Source organism: Rhinopithecus roxellana, chromosome 14 (assembly GCF_007565055.1).
Source record: "Rhinopithecus roxellana isolate Shanxi Qingling chromosome 14, ASM756505v1, whole genome shotgun sequence".
NCBI classification, from domain to species: Eukaryota; Metazoa; Chordata; class Mammalia; order Primates; family Cercopithecidae; genus Rhinopithecus; species Rhinopithecus roxellana.
In genome coordinates, this window is record NC_044562.1 from 80,030,825 (window position 1) to 80,051,562 (window position 20,738).

At 43.9% G+C, this 20,738-nt stretch overlaps 1 protein-coding gene across 1 annotated transcript in view; it reads left to right on the top strand.

Annotated features, from left to right (window-relative positions):
• The first annotated feature begins 6,196 nt into the window (after positions 1 to 6,196).
• Positions 6,197 to 20,738, top strand: part of STK39 (serine/threonine kinase 39) — a 303,051-nt gene continuing 288,509 nt past the window's right edge. Inside the window, exon 1 of the mRNA XM_030916644.1 lies at positions 6,197 to 6,643. Coding sequence (XP_030772504.1) covers positions 6,427 to 6,643 — 217 coding nt within the window. The 5' untranslated portion in view covers positions 6,197 to 6,426. The remainder of the gene's footprint in view (positions 6,644 to 20,738) is intronic.

Here is a 20,738-nt window from a genome sequence, read left to right on the forward strand (position 1 = left end):
GGGATTATAGGCATGAGCCACTGTACCCAGGCAGCAGTGGCTAATTTTCATTAGTGCTCACTGCTAAAGCCAGTCCAAATAAAATGCAACTGGCTAAAGAGCAAATCCCATAATTCCACTGTCTAGTTTCCTAGGGCTTCTGAAAGTTGTCAGAATCAAAATGGAGTTGTGGCAAAAACCCTGACAAGCAGAACTGAGAAGGACAGGAAGGGAGGGCTCTCATGCACAAAAGGCTGCAAAAACCACAACCTCGCAAAAAGGCCATTGCAACTTTATACACATACATATAGGCACACAATACTTCTGTGAGGACATCTGCCCAACAACTGCCTGTCCAACCTCAGACCGATATTACTCCTGTTATTGATCCTTGTAGCCAAGGATCTGAAAACAATTATTGAATCCTCATTTTAAAACAAACAATCAAAAAACCTTTGTCTTCCTTTATCTCCCTGAATACCCACAGAGTTTACTATGTACATGAACACCTATTCCAAAATAAGCACCATTTTCTTTCAGAGTCTCCTTCTCTGTTATTTAGGTTGACAGGCTGCTGTAACCAATACACATACTGGAGGGCTTAAAACAACAGAAGTTTATTCTTTCACAATCTGGAGGCTAGCTGTCCAAAATCAACCCTTTGGCAGGGTTGATTTCCTATGGGAGACTCTGAGGGAAAATCTGTTCCTTGCTTCTTTCCTAGCTTCTGGTGATGGCCTGCTATTTTTGGCATTCTTGACTTGTAGACACATCACTCCAATCTCTGCCTCCATCATCACATGGCATTCTCCTTTTGTGTGTGTGTGTGTGTGTGTGTGTGTGTGTGTGTGTGTGTCTATTTGTCTCTGTGTCTAAATTTCCTCTTTTATTATAAGGATACCAATCATTGTAATAGGGCCCAGACTAATCCAGTATGACCTCATCTTAACTTGATTGCCTCTGCAAAGGCTCTATTTCCAAATAAGTTCACATGCCCAACTACCTGGGCTTAGGACTTCAACCCTTTTAGGGGACATGACTCAACCTTAATACCTACCTTCCCCTGAGACTGCTACCCCTGGGCCCTCCCAGTCAGAAATTCCGGAGCCATCCACTATACCACTACTGTGTGTGTGTGGGTCAGGCATGTTGCACATACCAGCTCATTTAATTGTTACATAGCTCCTATAGTCTGGGGCTAATTGTCCCAATTTTAAGAAAACAGAGGCTCAGAAAATTATAGACTACCAGCTAGAAAGTGTAGAACAAGGATTTCAATTCAGCCATGTCCTTTCCACCATGCCTTACCATTACCCTCATTCAAAAAAAGTTTGACCTTTGGCTTTGGAAGCAATTACTATAACCCAAGTCCAGCTCTTTCACAACTTTTCACTCAAACAGAGTTACCAAAAGAGTGGGTATGAGAGACTTGGCCAGGACAAACACTGGTGATCGATTTTCTCCAGACCTTAGAATATCTGACTATTTTCCACCATGCGATGATAGTACTTTTGTGTTAGATTACATTTTAGCCATAGGAAAATGATCATCTGTCCAGAGAACCTCTCACTTCTCCCATGGATGCATTTCTAAAACATTTTATACATTGCATTTGTGCATATCCAGTTTTTTAATGCATTGGGGCAATTTGACTTTTAAAAGAATCTTATCTGTTGTCAAGTTCTATTTCTCTGCTCCTTAAATAATTTTTAAAGTCACTTTCCTCATCATTATCCTCAATATAATAGCTAATATTTACATTTCTCTAACTTGATTATTGCAATGGCTTCCAATAGGTCTCTCTGCCTCCAGTTTCCTCCCCTACAATCCACCCTTGACAGTGCTGACTCATTCTGATGCTTAAAAGCATGTTTTATGTATTTAAAAAGTGTTATATTAACATTTAACAAATATTTACTGAGTGTACTCTGTGCCAGGTGTTTTTCTAGGTACTGGGATACAGCAGTAACCCAAAGGAACAAAAAATCCTGCCCTCGGGGAGCTTATATTCTGCAAAGTTGATTCTTGTAATTATATATCTTTGCACTACATATTTTGCTACAAATCTTAGCAGACAGGAATAATGATGATGATGGTGGTGGTGGTTTCCAAACTTCTATTATGTGTCATCCATTATCCTAAGCCATTATAACAACCCATGTGGTAGCTATTATTGTACTGATTTTTGCACAGGAGAAAACTGAGACTCAGAGAGTGAAGTAAGTCCAAAGGCAGAGACTTTAAAAAATGAGGCTAGGCATGGTGGCTCACACTATAATCTTGGCACTTTGGAAGGCTGAGGTGGATCACCTGAGACCAGGAACTTCAAGACCATCCTGGGCAACATAGCAAAACCCTACTTCTCCAAAATTAAATAAAAATTAGCTGGGCATGGTAGCGCACACTTGTAATTCCAGGTACTTGGGAGGCTGAGGAAGGTGGATTGCTTGTGCCCAGGAGCTAGAGGCTGCAGTGAGCCATGATCATGCCACTGCACTCCAGCTTGGGTGACAGAGCAAGACTTTGTCTCTAGAAAAACTGTTGAGCTAGGCACAGTGGCTCACACCTGTAATCCAAGCACTTTGGGAAGCCAAGTTGGGTGGATCACCTGACATCAGGAGTCTGAGACCAACCTGGCCAACATGGTGAAACCCAGTCTTTACTAAACACACAAAATTAGCTGGTGTGGTGGCACATGCCTGTAATCTCAGCTATTCAGGAGGCTGAGGCAGGAGAATCCTTTGAACCCCGGAGGCAGAGGTTGCAGTGAGCCGAGATCGTGCCATTGCACTCCAGCCTGGGTGACAAGAGTAAGACTCTGTCTCAAAAAAATACAACACAAAACCCTGTCTCTACTAAAAACACAAAAATCAGCTGGGCATGCTGGCAGACGCCTGTAGTCGCAGCTACTCAGGAAGCTGAGGCAAGAGAATCACTTGAACCAGGGAGGTGGAGGTTGCAGTGAGCCAAGACTGTGCCACTGTATTCCAGCATGGGCGACAAGAGCAAGACTCCGTTTCAAAAAACAAAACAAAACAAAACATTGAAGGCAAGATTTGAATCCAGCACTTTCTTTCTTCAAGACACTGGCCACTTCACTACACATCCTATCTTAGATGTTCAAAGGGTTTATGAATAAATAATGGAACTCTATGGAAGCTCTTTGTAATACAAATAACTACTGCAATAATCTGTTTATAAAATGAAAATGTGATATACTTACTTCACCTAAAGCACGGTTTGCCCTCCAGGGGACATTTGGCAATGTCTGGAGGCACTGTTGATAGTCACGATGTCAGCAGCAGTGGTGCTACTGGCATCTAGTGCGTAGAGGCCAGCGTGCCTTCATCTGCTATGACTGGTATAACAAAATACCTTAGAGTGGGTAGCTGACAAACAACGGAAATTCATTTTTACAGTTCTGGAGGCTGGAAGTCCAAGATCAAGGTGCCAGCAAATTAGATATTTACTGAGGACTTGCACTCTACTTCATAGCTAGTGCCTCTAGCTGCATCCTCATTCGGTGGAAGGAGTCATCAAGCTCCTTCCAGTCTCATTTGTAAGGGCACTAATCTAACTCAGGAGGCCTCTGTCCTCATGACCCAATCTCCTGCTAAAGGCTTTTAATACTATTACACTGCTGATTAAGTGTCAACATATGAATTTTGGGAGGACAGAAACATTCAGACCACACCACAGGAAAACAGACCTCTACAACGAAGGGAACTATCTGGCACAAAACAGCACTGAGATTGAGAAACCCTGACACATCATGAGGCAGTTGGATACATTTTAAAAACATTTAGACCCTTATTTTTCCTTTCTATTTTTAACGTCGCTCAGTGAATGTACTCTTTATGCATTGAAATAAACCTTGTTTATATTTTAAAGGCACCCGCCTCCATCCCCATATTTCAACTTAAATTTAGTAATGGATTTTCCGGGAAAAGTGCATATCAGTTGAACACTTTTACAAAACATATATTTCTAAGTTTTAAGTACCATTTTACCCAATTGTTTACAGAAACATTAACTCTAATGCTTTTGTATAATTTTAAAACATTATTCGTATTCTGTTCTTCGTTTATAAAAATGATGCCAAAGAGCAATGCCAGAGGACGTTCTTCTTTAAACCGATTGACTGTAGAAGTGATGGAATGCACTGAGTCATCCACTCAAGCAAGTCTTCATCCTGGTAGCCCTTTGGAAAGCAGTTGACTAGAGACCGACATGTAGTCTGTGACTGTGGAACAGTTGCTTTTTTCTGGGAGACTAACTGATCTGTGTTTGATTCAATTCTGTGATATTGATCTTGAGAGCATCATGTTTTCCTACTAAGTCCCAAGAACATTCCTGGCCTTCATAATCCCACCTCATGGTTTGAAAGTCAAAAACAGAAATTCATATGACAAAATGGAAGTCACATTCATTTGATCATTTTTCTTTTCCTTTAAAAACAGTCCTTAAAAGTTCTTTGGGGTAGGGTGGAGGCAGCACTTGAAGAGGTCAGCAGCCATGGCTTGGTATAAAGAGCTCCCCTGTTCCTCAGAGGCCTAGAATTTGTTTATGAAGGGCTCTGTTTCTTTCTTTTTTTTTTTTTTTGAGACGGAGTCTTGCTCTGCCGCCCAGGCTGGAGTGCAGTGGCCGGCTCTCAGCTCACTGCAAGCTCCGCCTCCCGGGTTCACGCCATTCTCCTGTCTCAGCCTCCCGAGTAGCTGGGACTACAGGCGCCCGCCTCGTCGCCCGGCTAGTTTTTTGTATTTTTTAGTAGAGACGGGGTTTCACCGTATTAGCCAGGATGGTCTCGATCTCCTGACCTCATGATCCGCCCGTCTCGGCCTCCCAAAGTGCTGGGATTACAGGCTTGAGCCACCGCGCCCGGCCGAAGGGCTCTGTTTCTTGACAGACATGACAAGACACAGTTTTTGAACTCCTCTGCATCAAAGAGTGTACACTTACTTCAGCATGAACTTCTGCTTCCAGACCAGAGCGAGGTAGCTGCTTTACTCCAACTTTCGTAATGCTCCAAGAGATTAAGTGCCCTCATCTTCAGTGGACATCAAAGTTTTGATCAGACAACTAACTTCTCTAGTAAATTTCTGGGCTTCTTCTGAATAATCTTTCAAAAATTTTAGGGAGATTTCTGTACATACACTCGGGAGACAAAATCATGATTTCCCTGGAGTTTTTATTACATCCTCATTATTCTTACCTATTTCTTCAGTAGTCCTAGCAATGAGAACCAGACAAGATCATCTTGGCCAAACGACCAATGCTATTGGTTTACTGCCCCGTTTCAGTTGGAGACAAGAATGGTGGAACCTGGTCACCTCCATGGAGGGAACACAGAGAACATTCACTGTTAAAATATGACACCTATAATCAGGAAAACCTATGGTTTTACCATAGCAGTTTTACAGATGAGGTTATTTTTGGGGTGTTGAAAAAGCAGCAATTAAAAGTTCCAACACATGCATGTTAGAACTTTTCATGCCTCAATAAATTATTTCCCTACCAAGTATACTCTTAAAGAAACACCTAATGTCTGGCCTCAGTGTCCTCACGGGCTAACATGGCAATTATTAAGCATGTAGAATTTGAGCAAACTTTCTAAACCTCTCCTGCATGTCTTACTCTAATTCCACAGCCCCTTAAATCGCCTCCCTGGGATCCAAGCGGCTTGGAAAAAATGAAGAAAGTCTGAACAGCCAGGGACCTAAGGAATCAAGTTTCATTTACTAAGAAAAACTAGAAGGACTGCGATTAGATTAGGCAAGGTGGGAAAGGGATACTGGCAGGTAAAGCGCCGGAAAGTTACAACTTGGGTTATTTTCTAACTGGCGTCTCGCAAAGGGACACCGTGTAGGTATCCCGCTCGCTAACTTGTAAATGAACTTCACGTTCTCTTTGGTGGCAGGAGAATTCTGAATGTGAGAACCTGGCGGCCGTTCAACGACCCCGCCCTCCGGGTCCCCAGGGGGCGTCCTCTGGCGAGTCTGATTGTCTGGGGCGAAGGCACAGGGCGAGCAGCGAGGGAGGAGGAGAATCAGGGCCGCCGGCCCCGAAAGCACACACAAAGCGGCCTGACTCTCCTTTGGTGGGAACTTCCCTGCCGCCAGCGGAGCGGGAACGGGAGGGGGCGGCGGGGCGGCGGTTCCCTTCGCCGAGGCGGAGAACAGCGCGCGCTAGGCTCGGGGCGCGCGGCGAGCGCAGCGGCCGCCGCCTCCTCCCTTCCCCGCCTCCGCCGGCGCTGCCTCCTCCCTCCGCCCGGCTCGGCCTCTCTTGCTCCCTCCCCTCCTGGCTGGCTTCGGCGGCGGCGGCGGCGGCGGCGGCGGCGGGCGGGGAGGGCGTGCGGCGGCCGAGAGGTGTCGGCGGCGAGGCAAAGGAAGTTTCAAGTGGAAGGTCGTCCACCCGCCGGCGCGTCCTCCTGCTCTCCTCCGCAGCATCATGGCGGAGCCGAGCGGCTCGCCCGTGCACGTCCAGCTTCCCCAGCAGGCGGCCCCGGTGACAGCGGCGGCGGCGGCCCCAGCGGCCGCGACAGCAGCGCCGGCCCCGGCAGCTCCCGCGGCCCCGGCCCCGGCCCCGGCCCCGGCCCCAGCCCCGGCGGCACAGGCTGTCGGCTGGCCCATCTGCAGGGAAGCGTACGAGCTGCAGGAGGTTATCGGTCAGTGCTGCGGAAGCGGCGGGGCAGGCACAGGCCGGGCGCCGAGGCCGGGCGGGAGGCGCGGCCGGGGGCGGGAGGGGGCGCGGGATGCTGGGCTCGCCTGCATACACGCCCTGGAGGCAGAGCGGCCAGCTTCAGGCCTACCGGCTTCAACAGTTTTTTTATTTTTTAAATGTATCTGTTCGTTCTCTGAGCGCTGGTGCTGCAGGAGGCGGCGCGGCGGATGTGACTCGCACTGCAGACGAGCCGCATGCTGCAAACTTTTATCTCCCGGATCGCCGGGGCGGTGGAGGGAGGGGAACCCGGCGGCGCCGCCGCATCTCCCTCCCCCCGCGTGCCGGGGCCGCAGCTCGTGGCCGGTGGCCGGTGGCCACGCGGACAGGCAGCCGCGGGTGGGGTGGAGTTGCGGGGGCGCCGCCCTGGACTTCCAGTGCCCCGGGGGCCGCGTCCTGGGGGACTCTGCTGGCGCAGCCTCTCCTCTGCCTCACGTCGTTACTCCCTCGCCGTGGGTAACGGGGCCACGTAGAAGCCGTGGAGGCCCCAGTGCTTTCCCGAGGCCGGAGAGGATGCTGGCCTCTCTCCCTGACAGCCGCCACTCCACGCCCGCCTTGCAGCCCGGCTCTCCGCGCCACTCGGAGCGCCCGGGTACCCGCCTCCCTCCGTGCCAGGGTGCGCCGCCTGCCGCCCAGTCCGGCCCCCCGGGGAAAGCGGGTGCCCTGGCCTCCAGCCCTGTACGGGGCCGATGCTTCCCTCTGGTCCAGGCCGAGCTACAAGAGTGAAACCCGAGGCTGCCGGTGATCTGCTCCCTGCCTTTCGATGCCTTCTGGGCGGCTCACAAATATCACCTTATCTTACATTTTTAAATACCTGGCAGAGACGCAGGGCTCGGCGTTACTTTTTCTTGGGCCAGGCACATGAAGGGCCAGGAGGTTTGTTTTGTCCCTTCACCTATTGGATCATCCAGTTTGAGAGTCTTGTCACTTAGGGAAGCCTCCAGGTAAAGTGGGCCCTCAGCGTCTCACCTGACTGAGGCAGGGATGGGATGTTGCCTTCCCAGAATCTTGGTATGTAAGTACAGCGATGAAAAAGGAGTTAAGGATATTTATATTAAGTATTTTTTCTAACTTTCACTTAAAAAAATTCGTCACCTCCCTTTAAAACAAAACAGCTACAAAAATTTCTTTAGGTGTTTAAATGAGCCTTTGTCACCTACTGTTGAATAAAACATAGCATAGACGGAAATATGTATATGACTATATGTGTAGAAATATGTGAGAAAATGTTGGGCAGGTCAGTAACCTAGGATATATACAAGCTTCAGATAACCTATAATAGGCATCTGTAGACAAAATTCTTTGAAAACCCAGATCTTCCATAATTTTTGACCAGAGACTCTCATGGGATGAGTCTTCATGTCACTGCCTGAAATAAATAGCTTCAGGGGCTTCTCAAAGCCTGGAATATTCCATGGAAACCTCTTTAACCTGGCATATAAGCCCTGTACCCTCAACCTGCCTGCCTCTTCCCGTTGTCTCCTCTCACTGATTGCTTCCTGAATACACCGCTGTCTTCCGCACATCTGGTCTTCCATTCTTTGCTGCCTTGCAGAGGCTTTTCCCTTCTGTGAGTGCCCATATTTGTGTACTAAATCTCACTCTGCTTCCAAGGTGAGTGTGAATATTCTTTGAGAAGCCTTCTGCTTCTTTCAAGGCAAAATGCTGTGGTTTTTTCTGCCCCTCTTTTTACAGACTTTATAGCGTGTAACCTCATAGTTGTTATTTGTGCAACAAGATCTGAAGGCCTGCTATGTTCCAAGCATTGCCCCATTTGCTAGCAATATAGAAATTAACAAAAGATCCCTGCCCTAAGTTGTTAGGAGACATAGGGAAAGGATCCTATAGGATGTGATGAGTAAGTGCTTGGAGTGCCCAAAGGAGGGAGTGACTGCCAGGAGAGAGAAGGAAGCAGAGTATTTCTTAGTAGAGGTCATATTTGAGCTAGGTTTTAGGTCTGAGTTTGTAAGGTGCTTAATTATTTCCACTGTTACCTTCAGTAACCAGCTGTGAACTCTGTTTCTGACAGGAAGAGGTGGGTCATAAAAGTTCAATAATGGTATCTGCCACATAATTTTCCATAGAGTCCATAGGATTGGTAGAACTTATAATCAATTTATATATCTACTTGGTTAATTATTAGGGTTAAAATACAGACGTTGCCTTTTGAAAACAGTATTTTTTTGGTGAACTAATAAAATCTGAGTTTAAGTTGAGTGGGATTAATGGCAGAACTTCTTTCAGTTTGCAGTCCCATCGGTGTTAATTATGGTGGTCAATTTAGTGGAAGAAAAGAAATTTTTTGTTGTTTTTTTTTCTGTTTGAGAGGAGTTTGCGAACAAAAACACCTGCTTATTCTACCCTGACTTTTGCACATTTGCATTGTGGGAAGGGCTTTTCTATGAAAAATATGAAGTTTATCTCATATTTTCCCAACTAAAAGAGAAAGAGATGGCCTGTGTGGGGGCCCTGTTATTGAAAAATCAAATTGCTGGAATAGGTTTTTCGCAAGGGCTTAATGTTTATAGGGAATTACAAACCTGTTTCCATTTAGGGTTTAATGCTAGTTCAGAGATTAAGACTGAACTTGTGGTTAAGCACTTTTGCTTAAACATTACACGCAGAAGTTAGCAGTTCAAACACTGAACCAGTTTCAACATGAATGCCAGTTGAGAGCCTTTGCTTCTACCCGCCATACGGCAGGTGTCATATGATATGACTCCAGCAGTGTGAACCGTGACCAGCAGCAGGAGGCTCAGATGTGCCTGAGCAGAAAGCCAAAGGAGGCACCGTGTTTTAACTTTCCAGCATGGCACGGGCACGGAGGACTTTTTCTTTATTTCCTTCTGGGCAGAGTTTGGGGCCCCCAGGATTATGAGGGAATAAGTTTACTAAAACCCAAACAAAGCACATTCAGTTGTTTGACTTCTGTTTTAGAAAAATAAACACAGGATTTTGCAAGCCTAAAAATAAAGTTTTCTCTTTATTGTATAATTGTTCTTGTGTTTTAAAAGGTCGGTGGAGAAACTGTAATGCTCTTAGGAGTATTCTGGTTCAGAAGTTTATTCATGACCTGGAAGTGATGTAAAATCGATTGGAGGGAGTTTTATATTTACAGAGGGGTTAAAAATGTTGGAAATTATTAAATTCCTTCTTCTAGCCATTGATATCCTTGTCTTAGTAGATTTCAAATATTTCTGTCTTTTTGGAGGCTTTCCGACCTGTTTATACTCTTCAGCCTTGTTAATCTTTGTTCCGTACCTCTCTACAGAAGGAATTTGGGTGTGAGTTGAGCCCCCAAAGGTAGGTACCCCTACCTTTAGAAGTATAAGGGGCACTTAAAGCTATGCCAGTTGAAAACTTAGTTTATTTGTTGGTGGTATTAATAATATTACCTAGATTTGCTAAACAGGGAATGAAAGTGAATCATGTAAGTGTTTACTTGGCCGTCCGTAATGGAATGGAGCTTTTCATTCAAAGAGTTGTAGTCACTGAAGTACCAGTTTCTGTATTTGAATCAGATGATTCCAGCGGTGTTGTTACCTTTGCTGAATTTCTTCTGAGAAACACTAGACTCCTGCCTCAACGTATATGTTTGATTTTCTTAGTTTTTTTTTTTTTTTTTGCAGGATGCACCTTTCTTTATGTAGTTTTATACTAGATTTCTCAGTGTTGCTTCACCTTTGTCCTGGGTGGTCATTTAGAATGACCTAAAAGTAACAAATTGCCATCTTAGTCAATACGAAGAATTTGAGTTCTAGAATCCTGGACATGGTTTGACAGAGGGTTCCTTTGAATGCTTTATTTCTCTCCTGTGAGGCTTTGTTTATCCATTGAGGTGTGTTTTCCTCAGGTCCGGGTAATAGTGCATATGGCCAGGTCTTTAAGCCTCTCGTAAAATGAGATTGTAAATAGCCCCGGGCATTCCCACTTCGCTCTGTGCTCTCAGAGTTTCTGTGGATTTAAATGGTTTGGGGATTAGAACTGGTTTTTATAGATATCCTAGAGGGAGTCTGAGGACAGTGGTACCTCCGCTGGCACTGGGGTAAGGGAACCGGAGCACTGAGTGTGTGTTCTGATCTCCCAGACCTTTACACCAGGCTGCCTTGCTGCTGCAGTGTGTTCTTTGACCTTGATTAGTTTGTTTGTTGTTGTTTTTAAAATACTAAATGATGCCTGAGATGCTTTGTCTCAAAGAAGACAGGGCTTTGATTTTAATTTCATTTCACTTATTTTTTATAAGTAGAAAAATGTATATAGAAATGTTCTTTTGTATTTTTTATTATTTTTTTTGATACAGGGTCTCACTCTGTCACCCAGGCTAGAGTGCAGTGGTGCCATCATACCTCACTGTAGCCTGGCACTCTTGGACTCAAGTGATCTTCCCACATGAGCCTCATGAGCAGCTGGGACTATAGGTGCAAACCATCATGCCTCATCATGCCTGCCTATTTTTTTTTAAAAGAGATGGGGGTCTCACTATGTTGCCCAAGCTGGTCTTGAACTCCTGAGCTAAGCGATGCTCCTGCCTTGGCTTCCCAATGTGTTGGGATTACAGGTGTGTGCCTGGCCTCTTTATATATATAATTTTTCTTTTTTTTTTTTTTTGTAAGACAGAGCCTTGCTCTGTTGCCTGGGCTGGATTGCAGTGACACCATCTCAGCTTACTGCAACCTCCGCCTCCTAGATTCAAGCATTTGTCCTGCCTCAGGCTCCCAAGTAGCTAGTATTACAGGCCCGGCTAATTTTTGTATTTTTTGTTAGAAACGGGGTTTCACCATGTTGTCCAGGCTGGTCATGAAGTCTTGGCCTCAAGTAACCCGCGCGCCTCAGCCTCCCAAATTGCTAGGATTATAGGTGTGAGTCACTGTGCCTGGCCTCTTTTGTATTATTTTTATTGTGGTAAAATATACACAACAAAAATTGTACCATTTTAACCATTCTTAAAGTGTACAATTCAATAGAATTAATTATATTTACAAGATAAATACTCTTTTAAATGTGCTGTCAAGGGGCTGGGGGGAGATCTCAAGGTAAAAAGAAACTATGGTAAAGTGACTGCAATCCTTTATATGTGCATTTGATTTTTAACTAATGATATTATGAATTCTTCCCTGACTTTCATGGTTTATTGTATACTACGTTTACTGACGGTGTTTGAAAATAAGCTGCAGCAGTGCCGGCCCTGGAGTCCGACAGCCTGGTCTGTTTCATGTCCTGCAATGGCAGTCACTGACGCTGCGACCTTGAGCAAATGACTTAGATGTGTCTGCACTCAGTTTCCTCATTGGTAACACAGAGATGATAAAAATAGGGTTGTGAGGAATGAGAGAATGTAAAGCACTGAGAATCGTGCCTGGCACACAGCATGCTTTCAATTAGTCTTAGCCATAACTTCTATAGACTTCATTTGCTAATCAGATGCAAGTTATCAGGAGAGAACACAGTCCTATCTTTGGCAAGATTCTGGAATGGCTTGAAGAGTTTCTCTGCTATGTTTCTAGCAGGGAGGAGGTAGGAAGGAGAGGTTGTTCCCTAGTCCCACTCTTCTGCTGGGCTGCTGGAAGGGGCTTATAAGGGGAGAGGCCCCCGGGGATCTGGCTTCCCCTTGCATCTCCACTGCTATGGGAGGAAACTGAAGAGACCTGTGGAGCTCCTGGCGATTTGGACAGCTCAGGGGTTTAGGTGCCAAATGGCCCTCTGACAAGTGATGAGAGCATCCTGCAGGAAGGTTGCTGAAGAGGAGCAGCCCATTATGAGAGGGCTCCGAGAACAACCTGCTAAGACTGCACTTTCTTCCACCTCTGAGTTTGCCTGAAGGCTGCCATGCTGGCAGGAAATGCTGCTGACTAAAAGAAACGCTCCCTGTGTGTCCCAGCCAGTGCGAGGACAGAGGCCTTCATTTTCAGATAAAGTCATCACCATTGCTTCCCTGTCTCCTTCTTTCCCTCTCTGCTTTTCCCTCAGTTTATAAATATTCTCAAGCCTGTCTCTTATCTTTAAATGACAAAAGAGAACAAAATAAAACACTCTCCCTGTTTCTTTCTCCTCTGGCTACTCCCTTATCTCATTTCTTCCTTGCACTGCTAAACTGTTTCAAGAAACCTCCCATTCCCTCTCTGCCCACTGCAGTCTGGCTTCTGCCCTTTCCCTGAGAAACCCAAGTTACTCTCTCTGAAATCACCGTGACTATTCTGTGGGCAGAGCCAGTGGACGCTGCAGTCCTTCTCTCTGCTCTCTGCAGGGTTAGGTGCCATCTTTCATTCTTTTGGAAAGGCATTTGCTTGAGCTTCCATGCCATGCCTTCCTTCTGGACTTCCTGTACTCCCCTGCCTGCCCCGGATGCAGGATCCACATCTCTATCTGTTTGAGGCTTCAACTACCACCTCAAATGCGGAGGGTCTTCCTGACTATAGACCAGTGTTTGGACTACCTTTTTAATGTCTTCGTTTGAATGTTTCACAGGGACTTCATACATTTAAACTCATTGTCTCTCCACCCTTGCCTCAGTCCTAATCTGGTTCCTTCTATATTCATCTTCTTGAGAGGCTGGCCATCCTGTACTTTCCTGTCTTCGTCCATCTCTCACATCTGTTTGGTCACCCAATCCTAAATACTCCACCTCCTTGAAATCTTCTTTGATTTGACTCTGACTCTTCATGTCGGCCACCACTGGTTTAGTTCAGGCCCTTATCGATTCTTATTTAGATGATTGTAATAATTTCCTAATCAGGTTCCTTTTTTCCATTCTTGTTTCTGGCTGTAGTGTGCATTGCTACCAGAATGATACTGCTATACCAAAATTCTTTATAACGTTTCTCCCAGGCTGAAACGCCTTTAGTAACTCTCCCATCATCCTCAAGACTAATTAGAAGCACAGTGCTTAAGGTCTTTTGGGAATTGTCTCTTGCCTCCCTTTTCAGCCACATCTTGTCATTTCCAGTCTCAGGACAGTAGGAACGTTTTGCAGTTGCTGAAATGCCTCTTCTAGGCAAGATTTCCCTCTGCTTGGAACACCATTCCAAGACCCTTATTCCAAGATCCTTCCTTCCATTTTCATCTATGTAGCAAAGAGCTCTGTCTCTTCTTTTAAATATTGCCCTTATTGAAGTATAATATGCATGTGGAAAAGTATACATATAAACAATGTATATCTTGGTGCATGTTCATGAATTGAACACACCACGTAACCAGCACCCTGACTGGGCCTCCCTTCTCATACCCTGAACAGGTGGTTTATTGTCACACAAATAATCTCTGCCTCTAGAGCCCCCCTCCCCACTTGCCCTTCAGGCTCTGTTGGGTCTTTCGTTCCCTGGCAGTTCTCATACTGTCTGCAAATTGTTTCTTCCTTGCCAGCCTGGCTGTAGACTGTTAAGTCTTCTTTGAGGACAGGGTCTCTCATCTCCATACCCCGCATGTCATAACAGATATTTAATAAATGTTTTCTGGATGAAGTTCTGAGTTTTGGGGAGAAATACTCCCTCCCCACCTTGTGGAAGAGAAACATTGCCTGACGTCTAAAAATTTGCCTCGCTGGATCCTGAGGATTTGATCTTGCCTGTGGTTAATGATGGTGCTTATTTAGTTGCGTTTGGGCCAATCAGCTTAAAGGACTCTGTAGAAATTAGCTCATTAATCCTCACAGATGAAGAGTAAGCACTTTGAGTGCGTCCACCTGCATGTGTTGTGGAGGTAGGCAGGCAGAGGCCTGGCTCTCCTGAGGTCATAGGACTGAGAGGTGGCCTTTCTGGCTGGATGAAAGGACCCAGGGCTCCCTGCCACAGTTCTGGCATCTGTAGACATTGTAGGGTGGAGTGGGGAAGTCCCACACTGCCCTTCCAAAGCTCTAGAGCTTTCTTTTCTTGAGTATACCAGTGATCTCTGTCTCTTGCTATTCATGTATTTATATATAACGCTCACCTTGAAGTTCTGTGGAACGTCTTCCTGTGTAGGAATTAGGACTGCTGGAGACCATCAGGGATACAGGTGAAACACAGGAGCAGAATTGCAGAACAAGTGGCTTTCAAAGGTTGTTATGATGGCAGGAGTTCTATTTTTATAAATTATAAGGGACTGACAGGATAGGGTGGGTGTGGTACCTGCTAAGACCATAGAACCAGGTCATTCTTTTTAAGTCAAAACCAATCTAATAGATATTATAATTCCTTTACAATGTACTTTTTGGGAAAGTTTTTTTTGCTATTTAAATATAATTCCCCATGTAATCATGTGAAGTCATACATTCTCCTCTAGGATAGTTTTGTTTAGATTATACCGAAACAGCTCTTAGTCAGAGTGATTCAAGTGTTTCTCTTTTCCCTAGCTGCCATTAATTGGCCAAGTTTTTGATACTAGACAAGAATTCAATATATTAATTAAAAAGGCATTTCAGACTTGGCTTAACTGAAAAGCAGAAGAGAAATAAAAATCCTTTAGAGAATGGATTGGCAGTACTTTATTTCTAGAGTTGATTTAGATAAATACTTTGGAATCTGTTGTGAGTAAATGATATATTTCAAATTTCTTCTCACTTGCCAAACAGTCATTTGAGAATAAACTCTGGCTTAGCTTTAAGAAACTTCTTGGACATTGAGGATTGAGATGAATTGACCTTTTAAACTGATTGTGTATTTTGATATATGGGAAAACATTTTAAGATAGAAATGATAGAGACCTCTACATTCATATTATCCCTGATTTTATTTTGAAACCTCTTCCAGGTAAGTGGCATTTAGTATAATTCTCAGAAGCCTAGTATTGGGGGTGCTCGTGCGATTCTTCCCTTAGGTAAAAATACACATTTTATTGACATTTATGGGTTTAGGTTTCTAACCTTTAGTTACCACTGGAGCTATTTGTCAGAAAAACTAGATGGAAAGTAGAGGTGGATGACTTTCTGCCCTGTCAATGATAGATCTTCATTCGGGGAGTATTTTGGAAGCCAGTGACCTGTGATAGTTGTGAGACTTCTCATAATCATTCTGTGGATTAATTCTTAGAAGAATCAATGATTTTGTTTTGAACTGGTTGCATCAATTTGAACCAGAGTTTGTACTAAGGGTATTCCAACTGCTTGTTTTCCTACTCTGTTTAGTCTGGGGATTGAAAAAGAGTTATATTTTGGGGGGTTGGTGCCTATTGACCTATCCTGTGTAACTTAGATTTTACTTTGAATCATCTGGTTCTCTTTCTTTCTCTCTGGCAGTGTCACTATCTCTCTTTGTTTAATTATGGGGTGACTCAAGAAAGCAGAGGAAGAGGAGCAGCAGGTGGGGGTTGCTGCGGAAAGAATGGCAGGTCATTGCTGGCTTTTATAAGTAAGTTCCTAGGTGAGAAGTGGCACAAGAATATAGAGAGAATTAGGAAATTTAATTTTAGAAGAGACCAAAGGAAAAAAAATCCATCCCAGCTGCTTTGTCTTGTAACTGAAAACTCTCTAATGGCCAAAGTTGAAGAAACTTGCCTATGGCCACAAAGTCCTTAGGATCCCAGACTCATGATTCTGCCCTAATTCAGTATTTTCTTCCACTTATATCACATTGTTTCCTTGTTGGTGTAAAGACAGATGTTAGAAATGTTACTGACTTGGGCCAGCTGCGGTGGCTCTCGCCTGTAGTCCTAGCACTTTGGGAGGCCGAGACAGGCAGATCACAAGGTCAGGAGTTCGAGACTAGCCTGGCCAATATAGTGAAACCCCATCTCTATACTAAAAATACAAAATCATTAGCCGGGCATGGTGGCACATGCCTGTAATCCCAGCTACTCAGGAGGCTGAAACAGAAGAATTGCCTGAACCTGGTAGGCGGAGGTTGCAGTGAGCCGAGATCGCGCCACTATGCTCCAGCCTGGGCAACGACAGAGCGAGACTCCGTCTCAAAAAAAAAAAAAAGATTATTGACTCAATAAATTTTAAACTATTAAAACCTTTTTTTTTTTTTTTTTTTGGTAGACATGGAATCTTACTATGTTGCCCAGACTATTCTCAAACTCCTGGCCTCAAGTGATTCTCCTGCCTTGGCCTCCCCAAAGTACTGGGACTACAGGCGTGAGCCACTGTACCTGGCCTATGACTCAATAGAGTAAAAATATATCTGAGAACATATATATTATGTAGGAATCAGTAAAAATCTATCCCTTTAGGGGCATTAAAATGATTTTTATTTACCTATATTTATTCATCAGGGCATGTTTATTTAACATGTAACCAGGTTATATGTAAACATACGTTGTCTTCATTTCAGCCATCACCTTTCGCCTGGCCTATTACAGTAGATTATATTTTTAATCTTGGGTGATCATCTGTCAGTGAGGTGGAGGTGGGTGTGTGTTGTAAGGTAAGGTTGAGGAGCAGAAAGTTGAGGGTTGACGAAAAGTACGTGAAATAGACATACCGCATGACCGGTCATTAGTTGGAGGGAGGTGGTCCCTTAGGCGGGGCTGGTATTTTATAACAGAGCAGCAGCAGTGTTCCCAGAAGAAAGGGGCTAGCACCACACTGTCCAGCTTGGTAGCCACTAACCACATGTGGCTATTTACATTTAAATTAATTAAGTAAAATTAAAGAAATAGGATATAGTCCTTTGGTTGCACTAGCCACATTTCAAGTGCTCACTAATGAACTGTGGCTACAACTGCCTTATTGGATAGTGCAGATACAGACTGTTTCTCTCTTCACAGAAAGTTGTATGGGATGGTGCTGAATGGTAATTTCTTGGAAGTGTTCAAAGACTGGCCAAATACTACTATAATGGCTGTAAGTAGTATGAGGCCACTTTTTTATAACATGCAAAGGTATTGCCACTGACTTAGTGCAAAAAGGAGACAGGCATCACCTGATTTTTAAAAAATCTTTTGTTTTCACTCTGCCTATTAAGCTAGTCAGTTCATCTTTTCAGAGGAAGAGTATTCTTGTGTGTGGTGAAACAGATACCCCTGTTGACTCAGGAGGATAGTTTTGAAGTATAAGTTTTTATCTTACTGACTTACCTCATTTTGGAAATGTTCTTGTGATGACTAAACACAGATTCTGTCCAAATGAAACCCAATAGTTTCAGAAATATCAAAATGTGACATTTCTTTAAAAAGATCATTTTAGAGTCTTTGGGTTGGATATCGTAGTCAGAATCACTTCGGTTTGTCTTATGTTATGAAGAAGGGACTGATTATATAGGTTTAAAAAATGAAATTACAGAGAAGTTCTGAAATTAACCCTAATTAGGAAAAATAATACCAAAATTAATTTTAGTCACTTAAACAGTGAATTTGAATCGTAGTCCCTTCTTTTCCTTTGAGTTAGAAACATTTTGGTATTTGAGTGATTCAAGGATTAATAGTTTATCCTAAGTTACAAAGCAAGTAGAACATCATTTAAGCCAGTACCTTAATAGAAATTCAAACTCAGCAAGCACTGTTTGGGTAGAGTGCCTGCTCTTTTGGGAGAAGGAATTAATGACTGAGGGGTGGGAAAAAAATCTGTATGGGGGAATTAAGTGGGTTTAATTTTGAGCAGTTAAGGAACAGTGTGTGCTTTCTCACATTTAGTTTCCCTTGAGTGACTGGAGCTGTAGCAGAGAATGTTTTACTATGTAATCCCTTTAAAATTTTTCCTTGTATATGCCCTTTCAAGTTTCTGAAGTCTTAAACCCAGTGCCTGACCTTAAACACAAGTTGTTGTGGAAACATTTTTAATATGGCACCTTTCCTGGGTAGTCGGGGGTGGCTGAAATAGTACTAGGGAAAGTGTTTCTGTGTAGTTTCAAATTGTGATCATTAGGATGAACTTAAGAATAGTAATATTTTTGGCATAAGTCAAGATCGGGGCTGGAGTGTTTATCTTTAGTAAAGTAAATACCCACCAGTTGTTTAAAAAGTGACGATCTCTGATCTCTAGGGCCAAGAGATGCTGAGCCTCTCAGTTCATCTGTAGCCATTTTTCTGATTGTCTTCATAAGTGCTGCAAGACTTTCTGAAGGCTATAATTTCATGTTCTGTTCTTTTTTCTTTTTTTCTTTTTTTGTTTTTGAGATGGAGTCTTACTCTGTTGCCTGGGCTGGAGTGCAGTGGCACGATCTCGGCTCACTGCAACCTCCGCCTCCCGGCTTCAAGTGATTCTCCTGCCTTGCCTTAACCTCCCGAGTAGCTGGGATTACAGGCACCTGCCACTACGTCCAGCTAATATTTTTTTGTATTTTTAGTAGAGACAGGGTTTCACCATGTTGGACAGGCTGGTCTGAAACTCTTGACCTCGTGATTTGCCCACCTCAGCATCCCAAAGTGCTGGGATTATAGGCGTGAGCCACTGCACCTGGCCTTCATGTCCTGTTCTTTAAAGCCCATTGGAAATAGATAATATAGGCAGCTTTGTAACTTATATTTTTGCTTGAACAGTCTTTATGGAAAAGTGGGATAGTTGAAGTTCCAGTGACTAGGACAGGCAAAACTTACAGTTGGATGCTCGTTTTGTTCATCTATCATATTAAAAAATGAAATTATTTTTAGCCATATGTAGTTGTTTAAAACTAAATATTTCCTTGTCTTTTGGAGCTACGTGGAAGAAAGGGAGTGACAAAAATAGGAAAGATGGTCGTTATGAGGTATGACTGACCTTAAATTAATCATATCAGAATTGTTATATACAGAAAGTGTTCTTTCCTTCAGGGGGATGTGTGGGAGGGTGTCCATTTTTACTTTATAGCTACATTTTTTAAAAATGAAAACTTAGATCTTTTGCCACAAGCAGGCTGATGTTGCCATTGGAAGACTGGATGAAAAATGTGATGGCGAGTGTGTGATTTGTGACTCCTGTGTGTGTCCCTGCACTCTGGTGATGTGATGAGTGTAATTATGGATCTTACCGGGGCACCGTGAGATCCGTGGAGGTCTTGGAATCTCTGGTGCCTGTTATTGTAAGGAGTGCACCATCCAGGAGAAGGACAGAGATGGCTGCCCAAAGATTGTCAATTTGAGAAGCTCTAAGATCTCTTCAATGAACGCAAAAAATATGGCTTCAAGAAGAGGTGATTGGTGGATGGCCCCTTCTTCCCCCCCACATCAAGCTGCTGCAGCTACCAGAAAAGATGCCTACTGCTACCAGCAGAAAGGGAGCAGAGCCTGGAGCATCACCAGGAGTGTCTGCTAGTGTACTGGCACTTTGCCACCCCCTCCTCTCCCTTCACCTAGACATGTGGTAGGGATGGAAAAGGATTCTTCACAGGGCACTCTGGCACACTGTATCAGAGAAAAATTGATAGATTAGTTAATGGTTTTTCTTGAATTCGAGAAGCAAAGATCTGTTCTCCATATTGATATGTTCTCCCTCAACCAAGATATTCTAAAAAGAAATAATATTTTAGTCTTTGCTTGAGGAGTTGACTGTGAAGCTTCTTGCAGCAGTTCTGGTGGCAGCTGTCCTTGAGGAACCTTCGGTGTGTGGTGGGAAGCTATCAGAATAAGAAATGTAGCCATTTACTCTTTTAACACTTGTGCTGGTGTCATGTTATTTTCATTCTGAGAAATTGGAAATACTTTCTGTTGTTATTATCTTGATAAAGGTGGTGTTTATTTTCTGGTAAACAACAACAACAACAAAATTAGCCATTTCTTTTTTTTTTTTTTTTTTTTTTTTTTTTTTTTTTTTTTTTTTTTTTTGAGACGGAGTCTCGCTCTGTCGCCCGGGCTGGAGTGCAGTGGCCGGATCTCAGCTCACTGCAAGCTGCACCTCCCGAGTTTACGCCATTCTCCAGCCTCAGCCTCCAGAATAGCTGGGACTATAGGCGTCCGCCACCTCGCCTGGCTAGTTCTTTGTATTTTTTTAGTAGAGACAGGGTTTCACCGTGTTAGCCAGGATGGTCTCGATCTCCTGACCTCGTGATCTGGCCGTCTCGGCCTCCCGAAGTGCTGGGATTACAGGCTTGAGCCACCGCGCCCGGCCAAAATTAGCCATTTCTATCAGTCCTCCTGTGAAGAAATGAGACTAATTTTCTAAGGTGACATTAATTTGCTTTTAAAATACTTCCAAAAATGTTTTAAGCAGTGGTATT